This window comes from Delphinus delphis, chromosome 5, assembly GCF_949987515.2.
Source record: "Delphinus delphis chromosome 5, mDelDel1.2, whole genome shotgun sequence".
Taxonomy (NCBI): domain Eukaryota; kingdom Metazoa; phylum Chordata; class Mammalia; order Artiodactyla; family Delphinidae; genus Delphinus; species Delphinus delphis.
The window spans coordinates 122,159,217-122,181,041 of record NC_082687.1 but is presented as its reverse complement, the minus strand read 5'-3'; the positions used below and the strand labels follow the sequence as shown (position 1 = coordinate 122,181,041).

The window sequence follows — 21,825 nt, the reverse complement described above, 5'->3', positions numbered from 1 at the left end:
ATGTTAAATAACATTTAACAAGTTAAATGTTAACAAGTTAAATGTTAAATAATGTAATTTAAAGGCAGTGACAGGTGATATTCTAACTGTATGCAAATATTCAATTCCATAATTAAGACTAGTGTACCTTCAGTTATGTGGATAGAAATATGTAAATTTTGCACGTGGAAAAGATCAGCTTATAAAAACAAACAAACCTTATTTATGTCTCCTGCAACTTTTTTTCCTAATCATTTGGGGGATCAGAAAATCTTCCCGATGTGCTTGGCTATGTATGGAAGATGTCTAATGCTCATTTAGTATCTCTTATCATGGAAGCTGAGAGGAGCACTGAGCCACTAAACGAATAAGAAATAGTTCCATTTGTGGATAGGAAAATGAAATCGTTTATCTGCCATCAGTGTGTTTCTCCAGAAGGAAAAGAAAGCTGACTCATATACTTCTAGGTATCTATTGACTGGTTTATTAGTATGAATTGACTTATTATTGATCTATTTGCTTCTCAGTTTGTCACATGTTGAACATTCTCTTTGACTATATGGAAACTTTGATAATCATTTTCAATTGACATCTACTTTTTTGTCCTTAGGTTTTCGAAAAATAAGTTTAGATGACCTTCGGAAGGCATATATCGTTAAGGATGTTCAGCAGTACATTCTTCATCGCTTAGATCAAGAAGAAGCTTTGCGACAACACCTCACAAAAGAAACTGCAGAGATGTTAAATCAGCTGCACATTAAGAGCAGCGGATGCTTTCTTTATCTAGAACGAGTTCTCGATGGAGTTGTAGAAAATTTTATTATGTTAAGAGAGATTCGTGACATCCCAGGAACTCTAAATGGTCTGTATCTCTGGCTGTGTCAGAGACTTTTTGTAAGAAAACAGTTTGCAAAGGTTCAGCCTATTTTGAACGTGATTCTTGCAGCCTGCCGACCTCTGACCATAACGGAATTATATCACGCAGTGTGGACCAAAAGTATGTCATTAAGCTTGGAAGACTTTCAGCGCAAGTTAGATGTCCTCTCCAAACTTCTTGTTGATGGACTAGGAGATACTAAAATACTGTTTCACTATAGTTTTGCGGAGTGGCTCCTGGATGTGAAACACTGCACCCAGAAGTATTTATGTAATGCAGCAGAAGGACACCGAATGTTGGCTATGAGTTATACCTGTCAAGCCAAGAATTTAACACCATTGGAAGCACAAGAATTTGCATTGCACTTAATTAATTCAAACTTACAGTTAGAGACAGCTGAGTTAGCTCTGTGGATGATATGGAACGGTACACCTGTCAGAGACTCCCTGTCCACACTAATACCCAAGGAGCAAGAAGTGCTACAGCTGCTGGTGAAAGCTGGCGCTCACGTCAACAGTGAAGATGATCGCACATCATGCATAGTCCGACAAGCCTTGGAAAGAGAGGATTCCATCCGGACATTACTAGATAATGGAGCATCAGTAAACCAGTGTGATTCAAATGGGAGGACATTACTGGCTAATGCTGCTTACAGTGGCAACCTTGATGTGGTGAATTTACTCGTCTCTAGGGGAGCAGATTTAGAGATAGAAGATGCTCACGGGCACACGCCACTTACCCTAGCTGCTAGACAAGGACATACCAAGGTGGTTAATTGTTTGATTGGTTGTGGAGCAAATATTAATCATACTGATCAGGATGGCTGGACGGCATTAAGATCCGCTGCTTGGGGTGGTCATACTGAGGTCGTTTCTGCACTACTGTATGCTGGCGTCAAAGTGGATTGTGCAGATGCTGATAGCCGAACAGCTTTGAGAGCAGCAGCCTGGGGAGGACATGAGGATATTGTACTTAACTTGCTACAACATGGTGCTGAAGTCAACAAAGCTGATAATGAAGGTCGAACTGCTTTGATAGCAGCAGCCTACATGGGACATAGAGAGATTGTGGAACACCTACTGGACCACGGAGCAGAAGTGAATCACGAGGACGTCGATGGCAGGACTGCACTCTCTGTGGCTGCACTTTGTGTTCCTGCAAGTAAAGGACATGCGTCGGTTGTTAGCCTTTTAATCGATCGAGGTGCTGAAGTGGATCATTGTGATAAAGATGGCATGACTCCACTGCTGGTGGCTGCCTATGAAGGACACGTCGATGTGGTTGACTTGCTTCTAGAGGGGGGAGCAGATGTCGACCACACAGATAACAATGGTCGTACACCCTTGTTAGCAGCAGCTTCTATGGGTCATGCTTCGGTTGTAAACACACTTCTGTTTTGGGGTGCAGCTGTGGACAGCATTGACAGTGAAGGGAGGACAGTCCTCAGCATAGCTTCAGCCCAAGGAAATGTTGAAGTTGTACGTACTCTACTGGATAGGGGGTTAGATGAAAATCACAGGGATGATGCGGGATGGACACCTTTGCACATGGCAGCTTTTGAAGGTCACAGATTAATATGTGAAGCACTTATTGAACAAGGTGCTAGAACAAATGAAATAGATAATGATGGGCGGATACCTTTCATATTAGCTTCGCAAGAGGGTCATTATGATTGTGTTCAAGTATTATTGGAAAACAAATCCAACATTGATCACAGAGGTTATGATGGGAGAAATGCACTGCGGGTTGCTGCATTAGAAGGACACAGGGACATTGTTGAATTACTTTTTAGCCACGGAGCTGATGTGAACTACAAAGATGCTGATGGTAGGCCTACTCTTTATATTTTGGCCTTAGAAAACCAACTTACAATGGCTGAATATTTTTTAGAAAATGGTGCAAATGTAGAAGCAAGTGATGCTGAAGGAAGGACAGCACTTCATGTTTCCTGCTGGCAAGGCCATTTGGAAATGGTGCAGGTTCTGATCACCTACCATGCTGACGTCAACGCTGCAGACAATGAAAAGCGCTCTGCTCTGCAGTCTGCAGCCTGGCAGGGCCATGTAAAAGTGGTGCAGCTTCTGATCGAGCATGGCGCCATGGTGGACCATACCTGTAATCAAGGTGCAACTGCGCTCTGCATTGCGGCCCAGGAAGGGCACATTGATGTTGTGCAGGTTTTATTAGAGCACGGTGCTGACCCAAACCATGCTGATCAATTTGGACGCACTGCTATGCGTGTTGCAGCCAAAAATGGACATTCTCAGATAATTAAATTATTAGAAAAATATGGTGCATCCAGTTTGAATGGCTGTTCTCCATCCCCTGTCCACACAATGGAGCAAAAGCCTCTACAGTCAGTGTCTTCAAAAATGCAGTCGTTAACAATTAAATCAAATAGCTCTGGCAGTACTGGTGGAGGGGACGTGCAGCCTTCGCTGCGCGGGTTACCGAATGGGCCAGCTCACGCATTCAGTTCTCCTTCAGAATCCCCGGACTCGACAGTTGATCGGCAGAAGTCGTCATTGTCAAATAATTCCCTGAAAAGCTCAAAAAATTCATCTTTGAGAACTACTTCATCTACAGCAACGGCTCAAACAGTGCCAATTGACAGCTTTCACAGCTTGTCATTTACAGAACAAATTCAGCAGCATTCGTTGCCGCGCAGTAGAAGTCGACAGTCAATTGTTTCCCCGTCTTCCACAACACAGTCCTTGGGACAGAGCCATCATTCACCGAGCAGTGAGTTTGAGTGGAGTCAAGTAAAGCCCAGTTTGAAGTCAACTAAAACAAATAAAGGGGGGAAATCAGAAAATGCCAACAAATCTGGGTCAGCTGGGAAAAAAGCTAAACAAAATAATTCTTCACAGCCAAAGGTTCTAGAATATGAAATGACTCAGTTTGATAAAAGAGGACCTACAGCCAAATCTGGGACTAGTGCACCATCTAAACAGATGCCAGCAGAATCGCAGTGCAAAATTATACCTTCAGCTCAGCAAGAAATCGGTCGATCGCAACAGCAGTTTCTTATTCACCAACAAAGTGGGGAACAGAAGAAGAGAAACGGAATAATGACAAATCCAAATTATCATCTTCAGAGCAACCAGGTTTTTCTTGGTAGGGTTTCAGTCCCACGAACAGTACAGGATAGAGGGCATCAGGAAGTGCTGGAAGGATATCCTTCCTCGGAGACGGAATTAAGCCTTAAACAAGCCCTGAAGCTTCAGATTGAGGGTTCTGACCCAAGCTTCAACTATAAAAAGGAAACACCATTATAAAAGGTAACATTTCATCAACATAAAGAATAAATGTCCAAAGTGTAGTTCCCTCTACTTAGAATACTCTTCCCTAATCCACACGGCCACCTCATCACTCTTCCTGTCGTCTTCTCAGCAAGACCCTCCCTCATCACTCTTTGGAATTTGAATTCTCCCACCTCCAGCGCTCCCTTTCCCCCTTTCCTGCTTTACATTAGCCACAGTACTTACTATTTAACATGCTTTATATATTTTATTTATTATGTTTATTATTTGTCTCCTCTCTACTGAAATGTAAGCTTTGTGAGAGTAGGGATTTTTATCTCTTTGGTTCACCACTGTATTCCAGGTACTTGGAATACTGCTTGGACCTATAGTAGTTTCTCAGTAGGAATGTGTTGAGTAAGTGAATGAATGAGTGGGTGAATGAATATGCTATTTATGGATCTCAGATTAAGAATTCCTTCCTATACAGTCATTTCCCCTCTTAAAAGTTCTCTGATGGTAACAGAGGCAGGGGCTATTTCAGTAATATTCCCTTTTGGGTTTGAATAAGGTAGTGTATATAGTGCTTAGTAGGTAGTTAGTGAAGGTTAATTTCCTTCCTTTTTCCACCCTGGAAGAAATAAAAGATTTAATCATGAAAGGTAATTTTTATTATGACAGATCCCTTAAGAATCTTCCAAGTAAAATTTACACATATCAAGAATAGGTGTGGAAAGATGATAAATGGATGTATTGGCAAGAGGGTATTTAGGACCCAGTATATTTAGACGTTAGAATTAAATGTTTAAACCTCAAAGTTATATTTATTAAATAAAAACATTTTTCTTTCTCCTTTTCACTACAGTGGATGCTACAGTAATTACATAGGGGAAGTTAATGGGAAAACAGATGCATAATTTTATATTATGGATACTTTTTCTGAAGTACATTTCTCATATTCAGGATAAATTCAGATTTCACTAGGAATTTTTGCTAACTTATACTACAATTATATTTATCCCACTTTGCTTAATCATTTTTCATCCTCTAACAAAATTGTACTCTTTTCTTTAACAAACTTGAAATCTTTCTTTTGCTTTTTTGTCTTTGGAGATAAATTTTTAGGGATGTTTTAGGTAAAACATTATTATAAATACATTTCCTATACCTTCTAATAATAAACACCCTTCACTGTGAATCTACAGACAACTAGTCAAATCTCATTCAACAGTAATTTGTCTAAAAGTAGTGGATACATTCTCCAATGTGATTTATTTTAAAAATATTTAGTTCTGATGGTACAGCCCTCCAACTCATTCTATCTTTTGTAAAGGTTAAGTATAGATATATATTATACAGTAAAACATATGAATTAAGGTAAACACTTTGTGGAATCTTTAAAAGTGATTTATACGTTAAATAATGAATCTCTAAAAGGTCTACTTTTGTGCTTTACATAGTAAATATATGTATATATTCTTTTGTAGGGTTTTAAAACTAGATGTAGTTAGATAATAAGTATAATATAGAAATTAATTTTTTTTTTAACTTTTGCATTAGTTTCCTATTCTGTGAAACAGAGGACATTGTGATTGGAGTGATTCTTCAGCTACTGGATGAAAACATAAAATGCCTGTTGATTTGCTGAAAAAAAAAAAATGAAGAATGTGATATCTGCAGTACAGTTACCTTAAATACTGTAATGTGCCTAAATAGTAAGGCTGCCTTCTCAGTGTAACCCTCTGTACTTAAAAAATTTCATTTTGTGTGCTTTGTATTAACTACCCAAGAGTAAGCACTTTTTTTTTTTTAAATGCAGATACATACTGCGGTTCCTTGATAAAAGCTGAAAAAGATCTTGAGTAAAGTATTTTAAGTTAAGATTTGATAAATGTGCATGTGCCATGATCAAATATATATGAAAAGGCAGTGTTCTTTGTATTTATTTTTTTCTTTCTGTGGCAAACAAAACGTAAGCATACTGTTTCCGTTGTATTTGCCTTGTTGTAGTGTATGGCTTGTTTCCTGTATCCTTAAAAATGTCACTCAATAAAATAAATCATACAACTATTTTATGTTCACTACACCTTCAGCACTGGTTAAAAATGTGTTTCTATTTAATGCCACATCGAGGTGAAAAAAGTTTCATGAAAGATTTTTAAAATGTCTAGTATTTTAGGGATCTGCTCTAAGTAGTTTATATTTGGATTTCCCAGTAGAATCCTCCTAATCTTCGGCTAAAGGTGTCAAAAAAAAAGAAAAAAGCAAAAGAAAAGAAAAAAGAAAGAAAAGAAAACTCACACACACACAGACTATAGGCAGAATAAAGTTCTGCTTCGTTCACTGGGATGCAGTTTCACCTTCCACTCACTTGTCATTCCACCTCCAAGAAGACAGATGATCATTCCTGAGGCATGAAAAGTCTCAGGGACAGAGCCAGGCCTCAGTGGCATGTGTGTAGAGGGAGAAGCACCTGTCTATCTGAGGGTAGATTTTTGATCCCTGAACAATTCATTGACTACCCTTTCTCTCTTCCATCCAGTTAAATAAAATATCTACCACTGTAAATTGTGATGGTAGCTTCTCTCTCAGTTGTTTCTATTTTGTAAATCACTGCATGACCAAAATAGCCCCCACTCAAAATCAATTGGGTCAATTTTAGTGATTAGTTGGATGAATATTCTTGATGAATATAATACGTGTTTTCCTTCGCTGATGACACCACTAACCTATCGGCCATAGCACAGGTGTATTTTTTTTTTTTAACTGCTATTTGATAAATGGTAGTGATGGATTTGCACTTTTCTGTCCACATACTCTTTCCTGTTTTTCTCTTTGGACAATCGCTTCCAGAATGATGGATGCCAGGGTTAAGGGTGAAGTCTGTAACCCAGGAAAACAAAGTTGACCGCTCAGATGAGCATGTGACCCAGAGCTTTAGCCTCCTGGGTGGACTCTAAACCAGTTGAGCTAGCTTAGTGGGTTGTGTGCATGTCTGGAAAGATTAAAATTTATTGTTTAGAAACCAAGGTTGTAGGTTTGATCTTTGAAAAAGCCCTGGGATCTTACAAAAAAACCCCAGAAATTCTGTTCTTTCTATGTGCATAAGGAGGAATAAGGGAAGAGAATTTGGAGATTCAGCACAAAACCATTGCTACTACTGGAAAAAATCTTTAGAAAATGTCTTAGTAACTGAGGTCAGTAATGTCATCTTCATATATGAAGAACATATACATGATATATTGTTCACAGAAATAGAAATGTATAATTGGTTGTGATAAATGTTTCACTTGATCTTCCTATAAGGCTTTTATTTTTGCTTCTGTTTTTTAAAGTCAGCAAAACTTATGTGTTTATGTCATCAGTAAGTCATAATCAAGAATAGGAGATAAGTTGATAAGTTCAATTAATATTAAGGTGACATGGCAATATTGATAACTCGAATGTGAATGTTTCAAGTATTGAATTTTTGTCCCTATGGGACATTTATTAAATACGCTTAATAGGACTCTTGCAAAGTAGCCTTAAAAGTGTTAATGATTCTGTTAATAAATATGAACACATCCTATTATTATAACCAACTTTACTCATATCTCAAATACAGTACATTTATGTAATTTTAGAAGATGAAGCTCCAATTTCTTATTAGGTGTATTTTTCTTTAGAAAGAGAACCCTGAAAGCTGCCAGTTTTTCTAGTAAACCTTGAGTTATTGGAATTATATTTATTTAATTTTATTGTTTTTACAAAAATGCACCTTGTGGCCAAAGGGCAAAGTTATGACTCATTACATAAGGGATTTATGTTTTCTGAAGAGCTAAATGTTTTCATATCCATACTATATACACTTGAAACAGTGGTAGGAAGAGAACCTGTTGGAAAAATATGATTTTCAAAAGTAAATATTCCTCTGGATGTTTTTATATTAATTAAGCTTTGGAATAGAACAGCAATGGCTTTCAGTTAGAATATGGATGAAAAGGGGGCTGAAGATGCCCTGCTTTGCTTATTTGTTTCTGTGGGGATTTATTTAATACCATGACCGACAATAGCTTCTGCTTCACTAAGAGCGTAAAAATAGTCCCACAAATATAAAACTCCTAAAGAGCTATTTTTTAAATAAAAATGTTTAAATTTGATAAATCACTTGATGCCACAACACAACCATGATGCCATGTGCTTATAACAGTTTTATACCATTCCTTGTGTGCTTCCCTAACAGTCATGAGTTGATAGTAAAGGAAGTGATAAAAAATACAGCAATGAAAAATAAAATCTCCATGTTTGTAGGAAAGGTTTTGGAAGGAAAATTGACCAGAACTCAGTATGTCCTGCAAAGTACAGCCAGTTATATCATGTCCTTCGCCCTCATCCCCATGCCTACTGGGATCCTCACCAATAATAGTTCACTGATTAAAAAAACAGGAGTAAGTACTTTTTCCAATGTTGTTTGCCTATGCAAATGTTTGTTTTACTTTAATGTCCTCCACTTACACTTCTCAGCAAATATAGTTTCAGACAAATGCTTTTTCTTTTTTCATTTTTCCCTTGGTTTGGGGTATGTAAATAGCCTAAAATGTACATTGAATTTCACATTGTAAAAGTTTTATTTTATTCCTTGTATTATATTAAGCAAAAATCCCTATGTATATGAAAGTGCATAATAAATATATTTGCTTTACAGAGGATATCTTGTTTTAATTTTATCCTTGAACCAACAGAACATCCATGTGATTGGAGTGATTCTTACGTGCTTGCAGTAAAAACAACTGCTAGTTGTTTTAAGTTAACTTCTTTTAAGTACATACTGAGCAAATGAATTTTGGAAACATTTCATAAAGAAATGAGATATAAAACCTTTCAAAGGAACGTAGAAAAACAAAAAGATCTAGCCTTAGTATCTTCCTAAAATTTCTATAAGGACTTAATATTCTCCTCCCACTCCCAAAAACATACTGTATCTCACCATGTCAGGTTTCCTGCCTCTGAAATTGCAGTAATCCAATAAATTGTGTGCATGTGTGTGTGCTCCTTGATCCTCAGAGTATCATGGGCATCTTAAATTTGATATTTTGGGGTTTTATTGCAAACAGTGGTCATTTTCTAAATAATTTTCTATGTATTCTTCACTCAGTAAACTTATGTCACTTCTTCGAGAACTTCTGCTTCTTCTACCAGAACACATGTTGTGTGTGTGTGTCTGTACTCCAGAGGTTTCTAAAAGGGCCAACAAGGCATGTTCTGTTAGGTAATTTTACAATAATTACAGGGTTCTATAGTCATTACCTCACATTCTTTATAAAATTGTTGGAATAATAAAAGTCTTACTCTAAAAATTTTTAATAATTTTTTTTTAAACACAAGTGGGTGATGTACATAGAGGAATTTTAAAACAGACTCGTTGACTAAATAAACTTACATGGAATTTTCTAGCTGGTGGTCCAAGGAAATACACTGGGAACTTGGCAATGACTAATGTTTTCACTCCTTTGCTCTAACAGTTGGAGGGAATCCAACTAATAGTAGTGAGATACATATCAAAGGCATAGATTCCCGAATACCTGGGAAAATTTTATTCATCATGCAAATATATGCACTAATCTCATCTTTAAGATAGGGTCTCTGCTTGCTTGTTTTGCTAATATAGTAAAATTAGAATTAGCCAATATTAAAATGGAGTCATTTGAAATTTACTGCATATTTAGATTTCTACTTTTAAATACACACTGTCATTACCACACTGGCAAAATTTAGCTACATTCTAATGACCATATTCTTAGAAGAATATATTTTTAATGTTTAGAAAAAGCCCCTGTGTACATCTAGCTCTCTACTTATTCTTGTTCTAAATTGATACAAAGGTATGTCCCAAAAGAACTGATGCTGCAATTTTAATGAGTGTCTGTTACTCCTATTTTGTTTGTAAACTTAGGTTGAAATATACACAGCAAGAAACACAAATCCTAAGTTCCTGTCCTATACATTTTTATAAAGTGAACAGACCTCTTTAACCATCGCCCTGATCAAGAAGTAGGCCGTAACCATACTCTCAGAAACCTCCCTTGCCACTTCCTAGACATTACCCCCAACAAAGAAAACCACTATTCTGCCTTTCTTCACAATAGATTAGTATTGACTATTTATTTAAGCTTCATAGAAATGGAATCAAACAATATGTCCTTTTTGTGCTATTTTCTTTCGCTTAATGTTATGTTTCTAAAATTTATCCACACTGTGTAACAGTGGTGTACCTCTTTTCGTTGCTATAGTATTGTTTGTCTTTTAAAACTGTTGTATAATATTGCATTGTGTGAATTTACCATACTTTCAAAAATCCATTTTACTACTAATGGGTATTTGGATTGTTTTGGTTTGGGGCTCTTGGAAATTCTGCAGGCAGTTACATTTTTGTGCATACTTTTGGTGTCCATGTGTGTACATTTCTTTTTCATGATGAGTGAAATTACTGCATCTTATGGTATGTGTATGATTAGCTTTAATAATGTCAAACAATTTTCCCAAGTGATTGTATCAATTTCTACACACATCAGCCATATACAATAGTCTCTTATTGCTCTACATCCTTGTCAATACTTGGTATTGTTTAATTTTCTTCTTTTCTCTTTTTTTGTCATTCTGTTTGATTGTATTCTAGTATTGCATTTGAGGTTTGAATTTGCATTTCCCAGATGACTAAAGAAATTAGACATTTTACATATGATTTTTGTCTCTTCGTATATGCTGACTTGTGAAGAAATTTGCCCTTTTTCCCCCTTGGGTTTCTTGGTTCTTAGAAATTCTTTTATGTTTTGGATATAAATCCTTGTTATAATATATACAATGCAGATATCTTCTCTTGATTCTGTGCTTTGCCCTTTCACTCTCATGATGGCATGTTTTAATAGAGGTTCTTATTTAATATTTTTTAGAAGTTAATGCTTTTTTGTGTCCTATTGTATAAATATTTGCCTGGCCCAAGGTCATGATGATAGCCTCCTATGTTTTCTTCTAATAGGTTTTTGTTTTACCTTGATGAATTATCAAATTAATCCAGCATTATCTATTTCTCATTGTATTTTAGTATCATTTTGTCATAAATCACGTATTCTTATATGGGTAGATCATTTTTGTCCATCCTTGAGCCAATATCAGACACATTTAATTACTGTGGCTTTAGAAGTTTTAATATCTAGTAGTGTGAATCCTCCCACTCTTTTCTTCAAGATTGCCATGGCTCGTCTTAGCACTGTTTTGCGTTTCTATAGAACTTTTAAAATCAGCTTCTCAGTTGTCATTTCAAAAAGAAACTTGCCAAGAGATTTCGACTGAGATTGCATTGAATCTGCAGATCAATTTGGAGCTGGGTGAATTGATCTGTTTATACATTTAGTCTTCCAATCAATGAACTTGTGTATCTTTCATTATTTTCAGTAATGTCTCTTAGTTTTCTGTGTAGAGGTATGTGCATCTATTAGATGTGTTCCTAGATAATTTGTTGCTCATTGATGCTGTTGTAAATGGTATTTTTATTTCATTTTCTATTTGTTATATATAGAAGTCATTTCAGTATATTGATCATGTATTCATAAGTCTTGCTGAATTTTTTAATGTGAGGTATAACTCACATACAATAAAATTCATCCTTTTTAAGGCTAGTTTGATGAGTTTTGACAAATGTATACAATATCAACACCACCACAATTGAGATATAGAATATTTCCATCACTTCATAAAGTTCCTTTGTCCCTTTGGAAATCAATTCTCTCTTCTCACCCCCAGCCTCTGGCAACCACTGGTCTGATTTCTTAATAGTTTTGCCTTTTTAGAGATATCTTATTTGCATTTAGATATTTGTGTCAACATATGATTTCATTTGTCTTGGGTAAATATTTAAGAGTGGGATTGCTGAGTTGCGAGGTACGTATACCTTCACATTTATAAGAAATTAATGAAGCCCTTTACACGGTGGCTCTACCATTTTGCATTCTCGCCCACAGTGGATGAGATTTCCAGTGTCTCCACATTTTCACCCACACTTGAAATTGTCAGTCTTTTTAATTGAAATTGTCATTGAGATGACTGTAGCCTCACATGCGGTTGTAAGACATAATAGATACCCTATGTACCCTTTCTCTAATTTCCTCACATGGTAGCATCTGGGGAAACTACAGAACAATATCACAGGCAAGATATTATCATTGATAAGATCCACCAATCTTATTCCAGTTTCCGTTTTACACGTTCTCGTGTGTGCACGCACGCACGCGCACGTGCACACATTTAGTTCCGTTCAGTTTTATCATTTGTGTATGTTCCTATATCCAACACAACAGTCAAAATACAAAACAGTTCCGTGCCTACAAGGATCCCTTGTGTTGCTTTCATAACTACACTCACCTGCTTCCTGTCCAGCCCCTCCATTCTTAATTCCTGGCAACCACTAATCCAGTCTCCATTTTCATAATTTTATTATTTCGAAATTGTTAAATAAATAGAATCATAGCGTATGTAATGTTTTTGGCTTGGCTTTTCTCACTCAGCAGCGTTCCCTTGAGGTTTATCTAAGTTGCGTGTGTCAGTAGTTGTTTTTCTTTTTACTGCTGAATATTTCATGGTGTGTACATGCCACAGTTTAGTTGACGATTCACCTATTGATGGGCATGTGGACTGTTTCCAGTTTTGAGCTGTTACGAATAAAGCTGCTATCAATATCTGTGTATAGATTTTTTTTGTGAATATAAGGTTTCATTTCTCTAGAATAAATGCCCAGACTTCAATTGCTGAGTCACATGGTAATTGCATGTTTAATTTTTTAAGAAACAGCCACACTTTTCCAGAGTAACTATATCATTTTACATTTTCATCAGCAATGTGCGAGTGCTCCAATTTCCTCACATCCTTGCCAGAATTTGTTGTCACTGTTTTTTATTTCAGCCATTCCGATAAATATATAGTAGTAGCTCATGTTTCAATTTGAATTTCTCTAATGACTAATGATGTGGAACATCTCTTCATGTGTCTATTTGCCATCTATATATTCTGTTCAGTGAAACGTTTGTGTTGTTTGCCTATTTTCCAATTGGATTTTTTGGGGTTTTTTAATGTAGAGTTTTTAGAGTTTTTTATTTGTTCTAGATACTAATCCTTTGTCAGATACATGGTTTGCAATATTTTCTCACAGTCAGTAGCTTGTCTTCATTTTTTTCGTATACTCTTTTACAGAGCAAAAGTTTTAAGTTTTGGTGCACTCCAATTTATCAATTTTTTTCAATATGGACTGTGCTTTTTCTGTCAAATCTAAGAACTCTTTTCTTAGCCCTAGACCCTGAAGACTTTTGTCCTTTTTTTCTAAACGTTTTACAGTTTTTACATTTTACATTTAGGTTTAGGTTGAGTTCATTTTTTTTTGGCTATGAAAGTCCAATTACTTTCAGCAACTTTTGTTGAAAAGTTTATTCTTCCTTCACTGATTTGCTTTGGCACCTTTGTCAAAAATCAGTTCAGCATCTTTGTGTGGGTCTATTTCTGGGTTCTCTATTCTGTTCTTTTGATTGAATTGTGTCAATTTGATTGAATTCAATTTGATTGAATTTGATTGTGTGTCTCTTACTCTGCCAATACTGCTCTATCTTGATTGCAGTAGATATACAGTAAGCCTTAATATAAAGTATCATGATTCCTCCCATATTACTTTTTTTCAGATTTTCTAGGGCCTGTGCCTCTCAGTGGAAATTTTAGCTAGTCTAGAGCTAAGTAAATGTATTTATATCTTTGATTTCTTTCATCAGCTTTTGTAATTTTTCATTTACAGATCCTGTAAATGTTTTGTTAAGTATATATCTAAGAAATTCATGTTCTTTGAAGCAATTATAGATTGAGCTTTTAATTTCAGTTTACACATGTTCTTTGTTAGTGTACTAATTTTTATGGGTAATCTTGCAGAATTCACTCATTTTCATTTAAGTGAATTTAGCAAGGTCAGTACACAAACACAAAAATATTATTTATACTAGCAACAAACTGGAAAAAGAAAATTTAAAAATACTATTTACAAAAGCATCAGAAAAAAATTGAAATACTTAGGGATAAATTTAACAAAATATGTGCAACAAATATACACTGAAAACTACAAAACATTGCTGAGAGAAATAGAGTGATATATTGTCTTCATGAATCAGAGAACTCAATATTCATAAGAAGTGCATTCTCCCCAAATTATCTATAGATTCAATCAAGGTTCCAGCAGGGTATTTGTGTGGATATTAACAAAATGATTTGAAAATTTACATGGAAATGCAAAGGACTTAGGGTAGTCAAAATATCGTTGAAAAAGAAAAAAATTGGATTTACTGTAAAAGTAATCAAGATAGTATGGTATTGGCATAATGATAGAGATAGATCAATGGAACAGAAATGAGTTCATGAACAGATCTACACATATTTGTTCCACTGACTGTCAACAAAATGCCAAAGTAATTCAATAGTGAAAGGATAGTATTTTCATCAAATGAATATTTGTGTCTAAAATAAAGAACTTGTACTACACAATAATAAGAAAACCTAATTTCATCCTAGTTGAAAGAATGGGCAAAATATTCAAAAATACTACATTAAAGAAGATATAAAGATGGCAAATAAACATGTGAAAAGAGGCTCAACATTAATTTGCAGGAGAAACCAATTTAAAATCACAATGAGATTTAACTATCTATCCACAAGAATGGCTAAAATTTTTTAAAGGCTGACAAAGAACTTTCGATTCCAATAAGGTGGAACATAGTCATACCCATGTTTTACATATTCCTTATGGCTGCTCTCACACTATGAAAATATAGTTAAATAGTTGCAACAGAAATTGTATGTATGACCCATTAAGCCAAAATTACTCACTATCTTTCCATTTACAGAAAAAAAATTTGCATTATTTATTTGAGATCTTCTTTCAAATATAATAATTTAATGCTACAAAATTTCCTCTAAGCACTGCTTTAACCACATTCTACAAATGGCGTATTGTTTTTCTTTTGTATCCAGTCAAAAGTATCTTCTGATTACCCTGTGATTTCTCTTTTTGACCCAAGTGTATTTAGATATGTATTGTTTGCTTTCTAAATATTTGGGTATACTTTCAGATTTTTCTGGAAAGATACATTTTGATTACTCATTCTTGGCTACTCCATTGGCATTAGAGAACATACTTTTTATGACTTCAATCTTTTTACATTTGTTGAGGTTGTTCCATGGCCCAGAATACACCTATCTTAGTAATGTTTCACGTATGTACAGTTGAAAAAACACTTATACTGTTGTTGGATGAAATGTTTATATATATCAATTATGTCAAGTTGGTTAAGTATTGTTCAGCTCTTACGTTTTCTTGTTTACTTGTTCTATTGAATGAACAAGGAGTACTAAAATCTTTAATTATAATTGCAGATTTGTCTTTCTCCTTTCAGATCTTTCAGATTTTGTATATGAATTTAAAACCATTGTGCCCTCTTGATGAATTGGCCCCTTTATCCTTATTCAATGTACCCCTTTATCCTTGGCAAAATTCCTTATTCTGAAGTCTCTTTTGTCTGATATTAATGCAGCCATTACAACTTTCTTCAAAGTCTTTTTTCCTGGTATATTCTTCCATCCTTTTACTTTCTGCTTTTTTATTATTGGAGTATAATTGCTTTACGATGTTGTGTTAGTTTCTGCTGTACAATGAAGTGAATCAGCTAAATGTGTACATATATCCCCTACCTCTTGGATCTCTCCCACCATCCCACCCATCTAGGTCATCACAGAGCACCAAACTGAGCTCCCTGTGCTATACAGCAGGTTCCCACTAGCTATCTATTTTACACATGGTAGTGTATATATGTCAATCCTAATCTCCTTTACTTTTAACCTATTTATTTATTTATATTTGAAGTGGGTTTCTTATACATGGTATGTAGCTGGTCCTTGCTTCTTTTTATCCAATTAACAATCTGTCTTCTGATTGGAATATTTGATCATTTACATTTAATATAGCCAATATAACTGAGTTTGTCTACTGTCTTGCTACTTGTTTTATGTTTGTCTCCTTTGTTCTTTGTTCCTTTATTCTCTGTTTTCCTGTTTTATTTTGGAGTATCATTTTATGGTTCCATGTTATTCCAACTATTAGTTATTATTTATAGCTCTTAATTTTGTTTTTTAATGATTGCTCTAGGGTCTACTGTATACATCATTAACTTATCACTGTGTTCCTTCAGATAAGATTACACTTTACATATAGTTTAACAATCTTATAATAATATGTTTCCATTTTCTCTTTCCCACACTTTGTGTTATTGTTATCATATATTTTATATCTACACATGACTTAAACCCCACAATGTATTCTTACTATTTTTGCTCTAGAAATTCAGCTATTTTTAAAGATTAAAAGAAACCCAAAACTTTGTATTTACCCATTTTTTACCATTTCTGGCACTCTTCATTTCTTTGTTTTATTTTTTTCACATCTTTATTGGAGTATAAATGCTTTACAATGTTGTGTTAGTTTCTGCTGTGCAACAAAGTGAATCAGCTATACATATACATATATCCCCATATCCCCCCCTCCCCTGACCTCCCTCTCACACTCCCTATCCCATCTCTCTAGGTGGTCACAAAGCATTGAGTTGATCTCCTTGTGCTATGCAGCTGCTTCCCACTAGCCATCCATTTTACATTTGGTAGTGTATATCTGTCAATGCTACTCTCTCACTTCATACCAGCTTCCCCTTCCCCCACATGCCCTCAAGTCTGTTCTCTATGTCTGCGTCTTTATTCCTGCCCTGCTACTAGGTTCATCAGTACCACTTTTTAAAATTCCATATATATGCGTTAATATATGGTATTTGTTTTTCTCTTTCTGACTTACTTCACTCTGTATGACAGACTCTAGGTCCATCCACCTCACTACAAATAACTCAATTTCAATTCTTTTTATGGCTGAGTAATATTCCATTGTATATATGTGTCGCATCTCCTTTATCCATTCATCTGTTGATGGACATTTAGGTTGCTTCCATGTGCTGGTTATTATAAATAGTGCTGCAATGAACACTTGATAAATGCATCATTATGGCAAATGGAATATTGTATGTTTTCTCAGTGTATTAGGCTAAAATTCTTAATAAATAATTCTCTAATAACCTGCTTGCTTCAACCTATTTAAAATTTCCTAAAGATTCCATTCAGTCATCTGATTATCTTTACTCAACACTCTGAACCTAATTTTAACCTCTATGAAAATACTTATATTTAAATCTGCTATTTAATAATGTACTATGTTAAAACAATAACATAATTTGGGGGAGGAAATTTTAAAGAGTGTTTGTGGACTTATTCAAAATCCCATTAGTGATAATAGTGTTAGATATGTATCTAACATTAACAGATTCTTAGGTTTTGACTATTATCACCACTCTGAATCTCGAACTATTTCTTTTTAAATGTAAAGATCAGCCATGGCCAGACATTATAAGAATTATCACATGGAAATGGCACAGCAAGAAATTCCTTATAATAAGGTGGACCACTGAATGTGGATGTGGCTTTCTCCAAGGCCAATATTGTGAAAGGTGAGTGTGTGGCTCCGAGCAGCACTGAGCATGCAAACACACTACTCGCTGAAATCACATCAGTCATGCTTTTGTAGGAGGGAAGGGAGATGCTGGGAGTCATGTCTGTTCACATATTTGATTTGAGTACTTCCAGAACTGCTTATTTACTGATTTGGTAATAAATCTAAGCGGAAACAATGGTAAACAGATGACTCATCATTCTTGTCAGTCTCTTAACCACACCTAGCCTTTGTGACCTAGCCTAGTTCAATAGTTTAGGAATTGGAGCATAGTGGGTATTTGCACATTACTTTGAACATTTTCTCTTAAGAATTTGAGGATGAGTTTTATATTAGACACATACAGCACCATTATTACATATGATATTAACTTTATGTATCAACTGGGCTAGGCTATAGTGCCCAGATGTTTGGTCAAACACCTGTTTAGATGTTGCTGTGAAGATATTTTTAAAATGTGATTAACATTTAAATCAGTGGACTTTGAGTAAAGCAGATTACCCTTCATAATGTGGGTGGACCTCATTCAATCAGTTGAAGACTTTAAGAGAAAAAGACTGAGGTCGTCTGAGAAAGAAGAATTTCTGCCTCCAGATGCCTCCGGACTCAAGATGAAACATCAGTCTTTCCTGTTCTCTACCCTGCTGGCCTGATCTGCAGAATTCAAACTTGCCAGTCCCACAATCGTATAAGCCAATTTATTAAAATACTCTGTATCTCTCTGTCTGTCTTTCTCTTATTATTCTGTTTCTCTAAAGTATACTGACTAATATGGTACATTTTTTTAAAAAATTGAATTCAAGAACATGATAAAGGAGATAAATTAGCCATAATAATTAAGAGAATTTCTCATACTAATATTACATTTTTATCAGAATTTCCAAGATAAGTTGAATTTTGTAATTTTCTTTACTTTGATTAACTATATATGAAGAAAAACCACAAGTTAGTTATATGTGCATGAATGTTCAACTCAATACATGGACTTCAGAAAATAATACATGGTGTGCACAAAACATGCATTCAACATGAGGGTATATCCACATAGGTACAATAACGATAGATCAAACTCATATATCCACTCACACAAATCATTAACACTCAAGGAGATTCAAATCATTTTGAGAAGCTGGCTGGTTTGTTCCAAGTAAGTGGAAAACTCAATTTCCTTTAGGGAAAACTTCTAATATGATACTACTACTTAGCAATGGTGTCAAACTTTTTTTTTTTTTTTTTTGCAGTACACGGGCCTCTCACTGTTGTGGCCTCTCCCATTGTGGAGCACAGGCTCCAGACGCGCAGGCTCAGCGGCCATGGCTCACGGGCCCAGCCGCTCCACAGCATGTGGGATCTTCCTGGACCCGCGTCCCCTCCATCGGCAGGCGGACTCTCAATCACTGCGCTACCAGGGAAGCCCCAGGAAACACTTCTTTTTCATTACTGTTGTATTTTATTTTTTGTTTTTTATTGTTCTTTTTCTTCGTTATGCTAAACAAATTGTCTTCTTTTCTCCCACTGTAATCTTCTTTTTGATAGGACTTGAGTCTTACTCATCTTTGTGCCTTTTAGATTGTCTTGTACATAGTAAGCGTTCAATTACTATTCTTTTTATTGCAGTTTCTTTTTATTCAGAAACAGCTGCATGGTATTGAGAAACATTTTAATCCTGCTATTTTAGGCCACTTGTTAAAACACACTCTTGGCTTAACCAAGCTCAAAGAGGGATCAAACTCAGTACAAAATAGTATGCATTTTCTTATTCCTGCTTTCCCATCTGTTTGTATTATAGTCGCTCAGTTTGTATTGAATACCACAGAAGAACAAGCCAATTATTCATCACTTACTAGTTTGAACATATGTGATTGACTGCTTGATTGCTTTTAGCTGATAACCTGACCTGACCTCTTTGTATTGGAGACTATTAAGTTGAATTCAGTTAATTATTTTAAGAAGAACTTAATAGCTGTCACTAAAGTCAAGAAAACATACATGTGCCTTTTAATTATTCAGCAAACATGGAAACCCAGCAGTTTTCATGGATTCAAAAGAATAAGTGTGGACAGTTGATTCAGATTTGAACTTAGCTCTTGCTAACCTCAGAACCCAGATACTTTCCATCAAGCAAAATTGCCTCCTTCTCCTAGGAATCCTTTCTCCGTATTACAGTGGTTCCTTGTGAAATTTGGATATGAGATTATATTTTTAACAGAAAAAAATTTTTAAAAATTCTATTTGGTACTATATCAATTTAGTATTGTTAAACTTTTGAACTGAGATTACATTTTCACCTGATATTTGTTATGTAAAATATTAAAAAAAAAAAAAAGTGTGGGTTGTCAGCCCCATTCCACGTCGCCAACACATGACTTCCCCCAGCTAACCACCCCTTTCTCTGAGAATCCACCATAAGTTCTTTTGGTGCAATAATATAGGCATTCGATCTGAGACCTGGTAATAAGTCATTTGATGTAAATTCCAATAGAAGCTAAAATGGAAATAGTTGAATCAGTGGGGAATATAGCCCATTAAAAATGAAATAAAATTGGTGAAATAGAAGAAGAAAATGTGTATCAAGGTGGAAAGTAAAAGAAAATGTGTCAACTTAAGCCAAAGGAAATGTATTTGGGGGAAATTAGAAACTAAAAAAATTCATGAGAAATGTGAAGAACCTGGCCTGGACATAGGCAGAGTTCAAGTTATCCCTAGATTCTAGAAAAAGGATGTTTAGAAATAGCAGGAAATATTTGTTTAGGGAGCCACTGCAGGGATGAATAAATGCCAATTGCTTTCATTGTCTTTGTTACTCTGTTTAAGTTCCAGTGAGGTTAGCCTGGGTCACATCCCCGTCTCTTAAGAGGGAGAAGATGGACATCTAATTATATTTTTGAAGATAGTATCCAATAGCAAATACAGAATTCTCAAGAGGGAATCAGGGTGTTATTAGGAAAGGGAAATAAGTGCTAGGAAACCCCAACTAGAAAATGCCAGTTATACTGCTTATGTAAACTGAGATGTATCAAGAACTGTGAAAGCTCTGAGGTTTTACTCTACTTGCAAGCTCACAAGTCACAAGCCTGCCACAGTTTCACAGATGCCAGCAGAAGACACAAGACTTCTGGATCAGAGACAAAAGACTTTATTACACATACCACAGCAGGCAGCATGAGCTTCATGTTTGCTTTGGTTCTCCCTGTCCCTAAGCTCTACAGGGATGATAGGGAGGCAGGTCCAGAAAGATTCTACATGCACAGTGGTTGTACATCAAAGCTAAGGAACTCAGAGGCTGGGAAACCCTCATTCTTATAAAGGGGCTGCTAGCAAACTTGCCCAATCCTTACCCCGGAGAGAGCCATTGTCTTTATTATTTTGGGCTGCAAAGAATCTGCCCTCTGAACTGGAAGGAGATAGTCTATCTCCAAGGTTGTTTGCTAAACAAACATCTTTGAAAAGCTAGTGCAGAACAAAATATGTCACAAGACAGGCAGAAACATGAGAGATCTAGGGAGAATTGTCTACCAGCGAGGTGAGAGGATGAGCTGACAGAGGCAAAGAAACATTGATAGATGAACGTCTGATTCAAATCAAAGATGGAAGGAAAGCCAATGTCAAAGACATTAAAACTCAAGTTCAAAAGGACTAGAGGATAAAGATTAAGGACAAAGAGCTGAAAGATTTGGGTTTTGTAGATTCAGAGAGACCAAGGTGGTGGTGACGGTGCAGGTGTTGGTGGTGTCCTCAACCCCCGATTGTCACTTGTTCGGGTCAGACAGGCTTAGAACACCAAGAACAGGGTGGGCATTTTGTCAATTTGTGCCTCCATCTGTTTGGTAGAACTTGAGGAATTATATAAATGTATTTATGAAGAAGATACAGGACCATGTTGAAATCAGGCAGAGCTCAGTTTGGTATTCAACCAAGAGATCAGCTCTACGCCATCGCCAAATGACAGAGCTCTAACCCGTGATGCTGCACTGAATGAGCTGTTGTTTGGTTAATTCCCAGAGTAGTACCTGGGCCCTTCATAATTTCCTAAGAAGGAAGAAGACTGTGGCCATTGTGCTTTGAAATCTTTTCCCCATGGAGCCTAACTCTGTACGATATAGATGTCTTCTCTGTCCAAG

At 35.8% G+C, this 21,825-nt stretch overlaps 1 protein-coding gene across 2 annotated transcripts in view; it reads left to right on the top strand.

Annotated features, from left to right (window-relative positions):
* The window catches only part of ANKRD50 (ankyrin repeat domain containing 50), a 40,979-nt gene extending 34,773 nt beyond the window's left edge, over positions 1–6,206 (top strand). For both annotated transcript variants that reach the window (XM_060012957.1, XM_060012959.1), the window contains exons 4-5: positions 590–4,137; positions 5,659–6,206. In XM_060012957.1, the coding sequence (XP_059868940.1) occupies positions 590–4,134 (3,545 nt within the window). In that variant the 3' untranslated portion in view covers positions 4,135–4,137; positions 5,659–6,206. The remainder of the gene's footprint in view (positions 1–589; positions 4,138–5,658) is intronic.
* Positions 6,207–21,825: the final 15,619 nt, after the last annotated feature.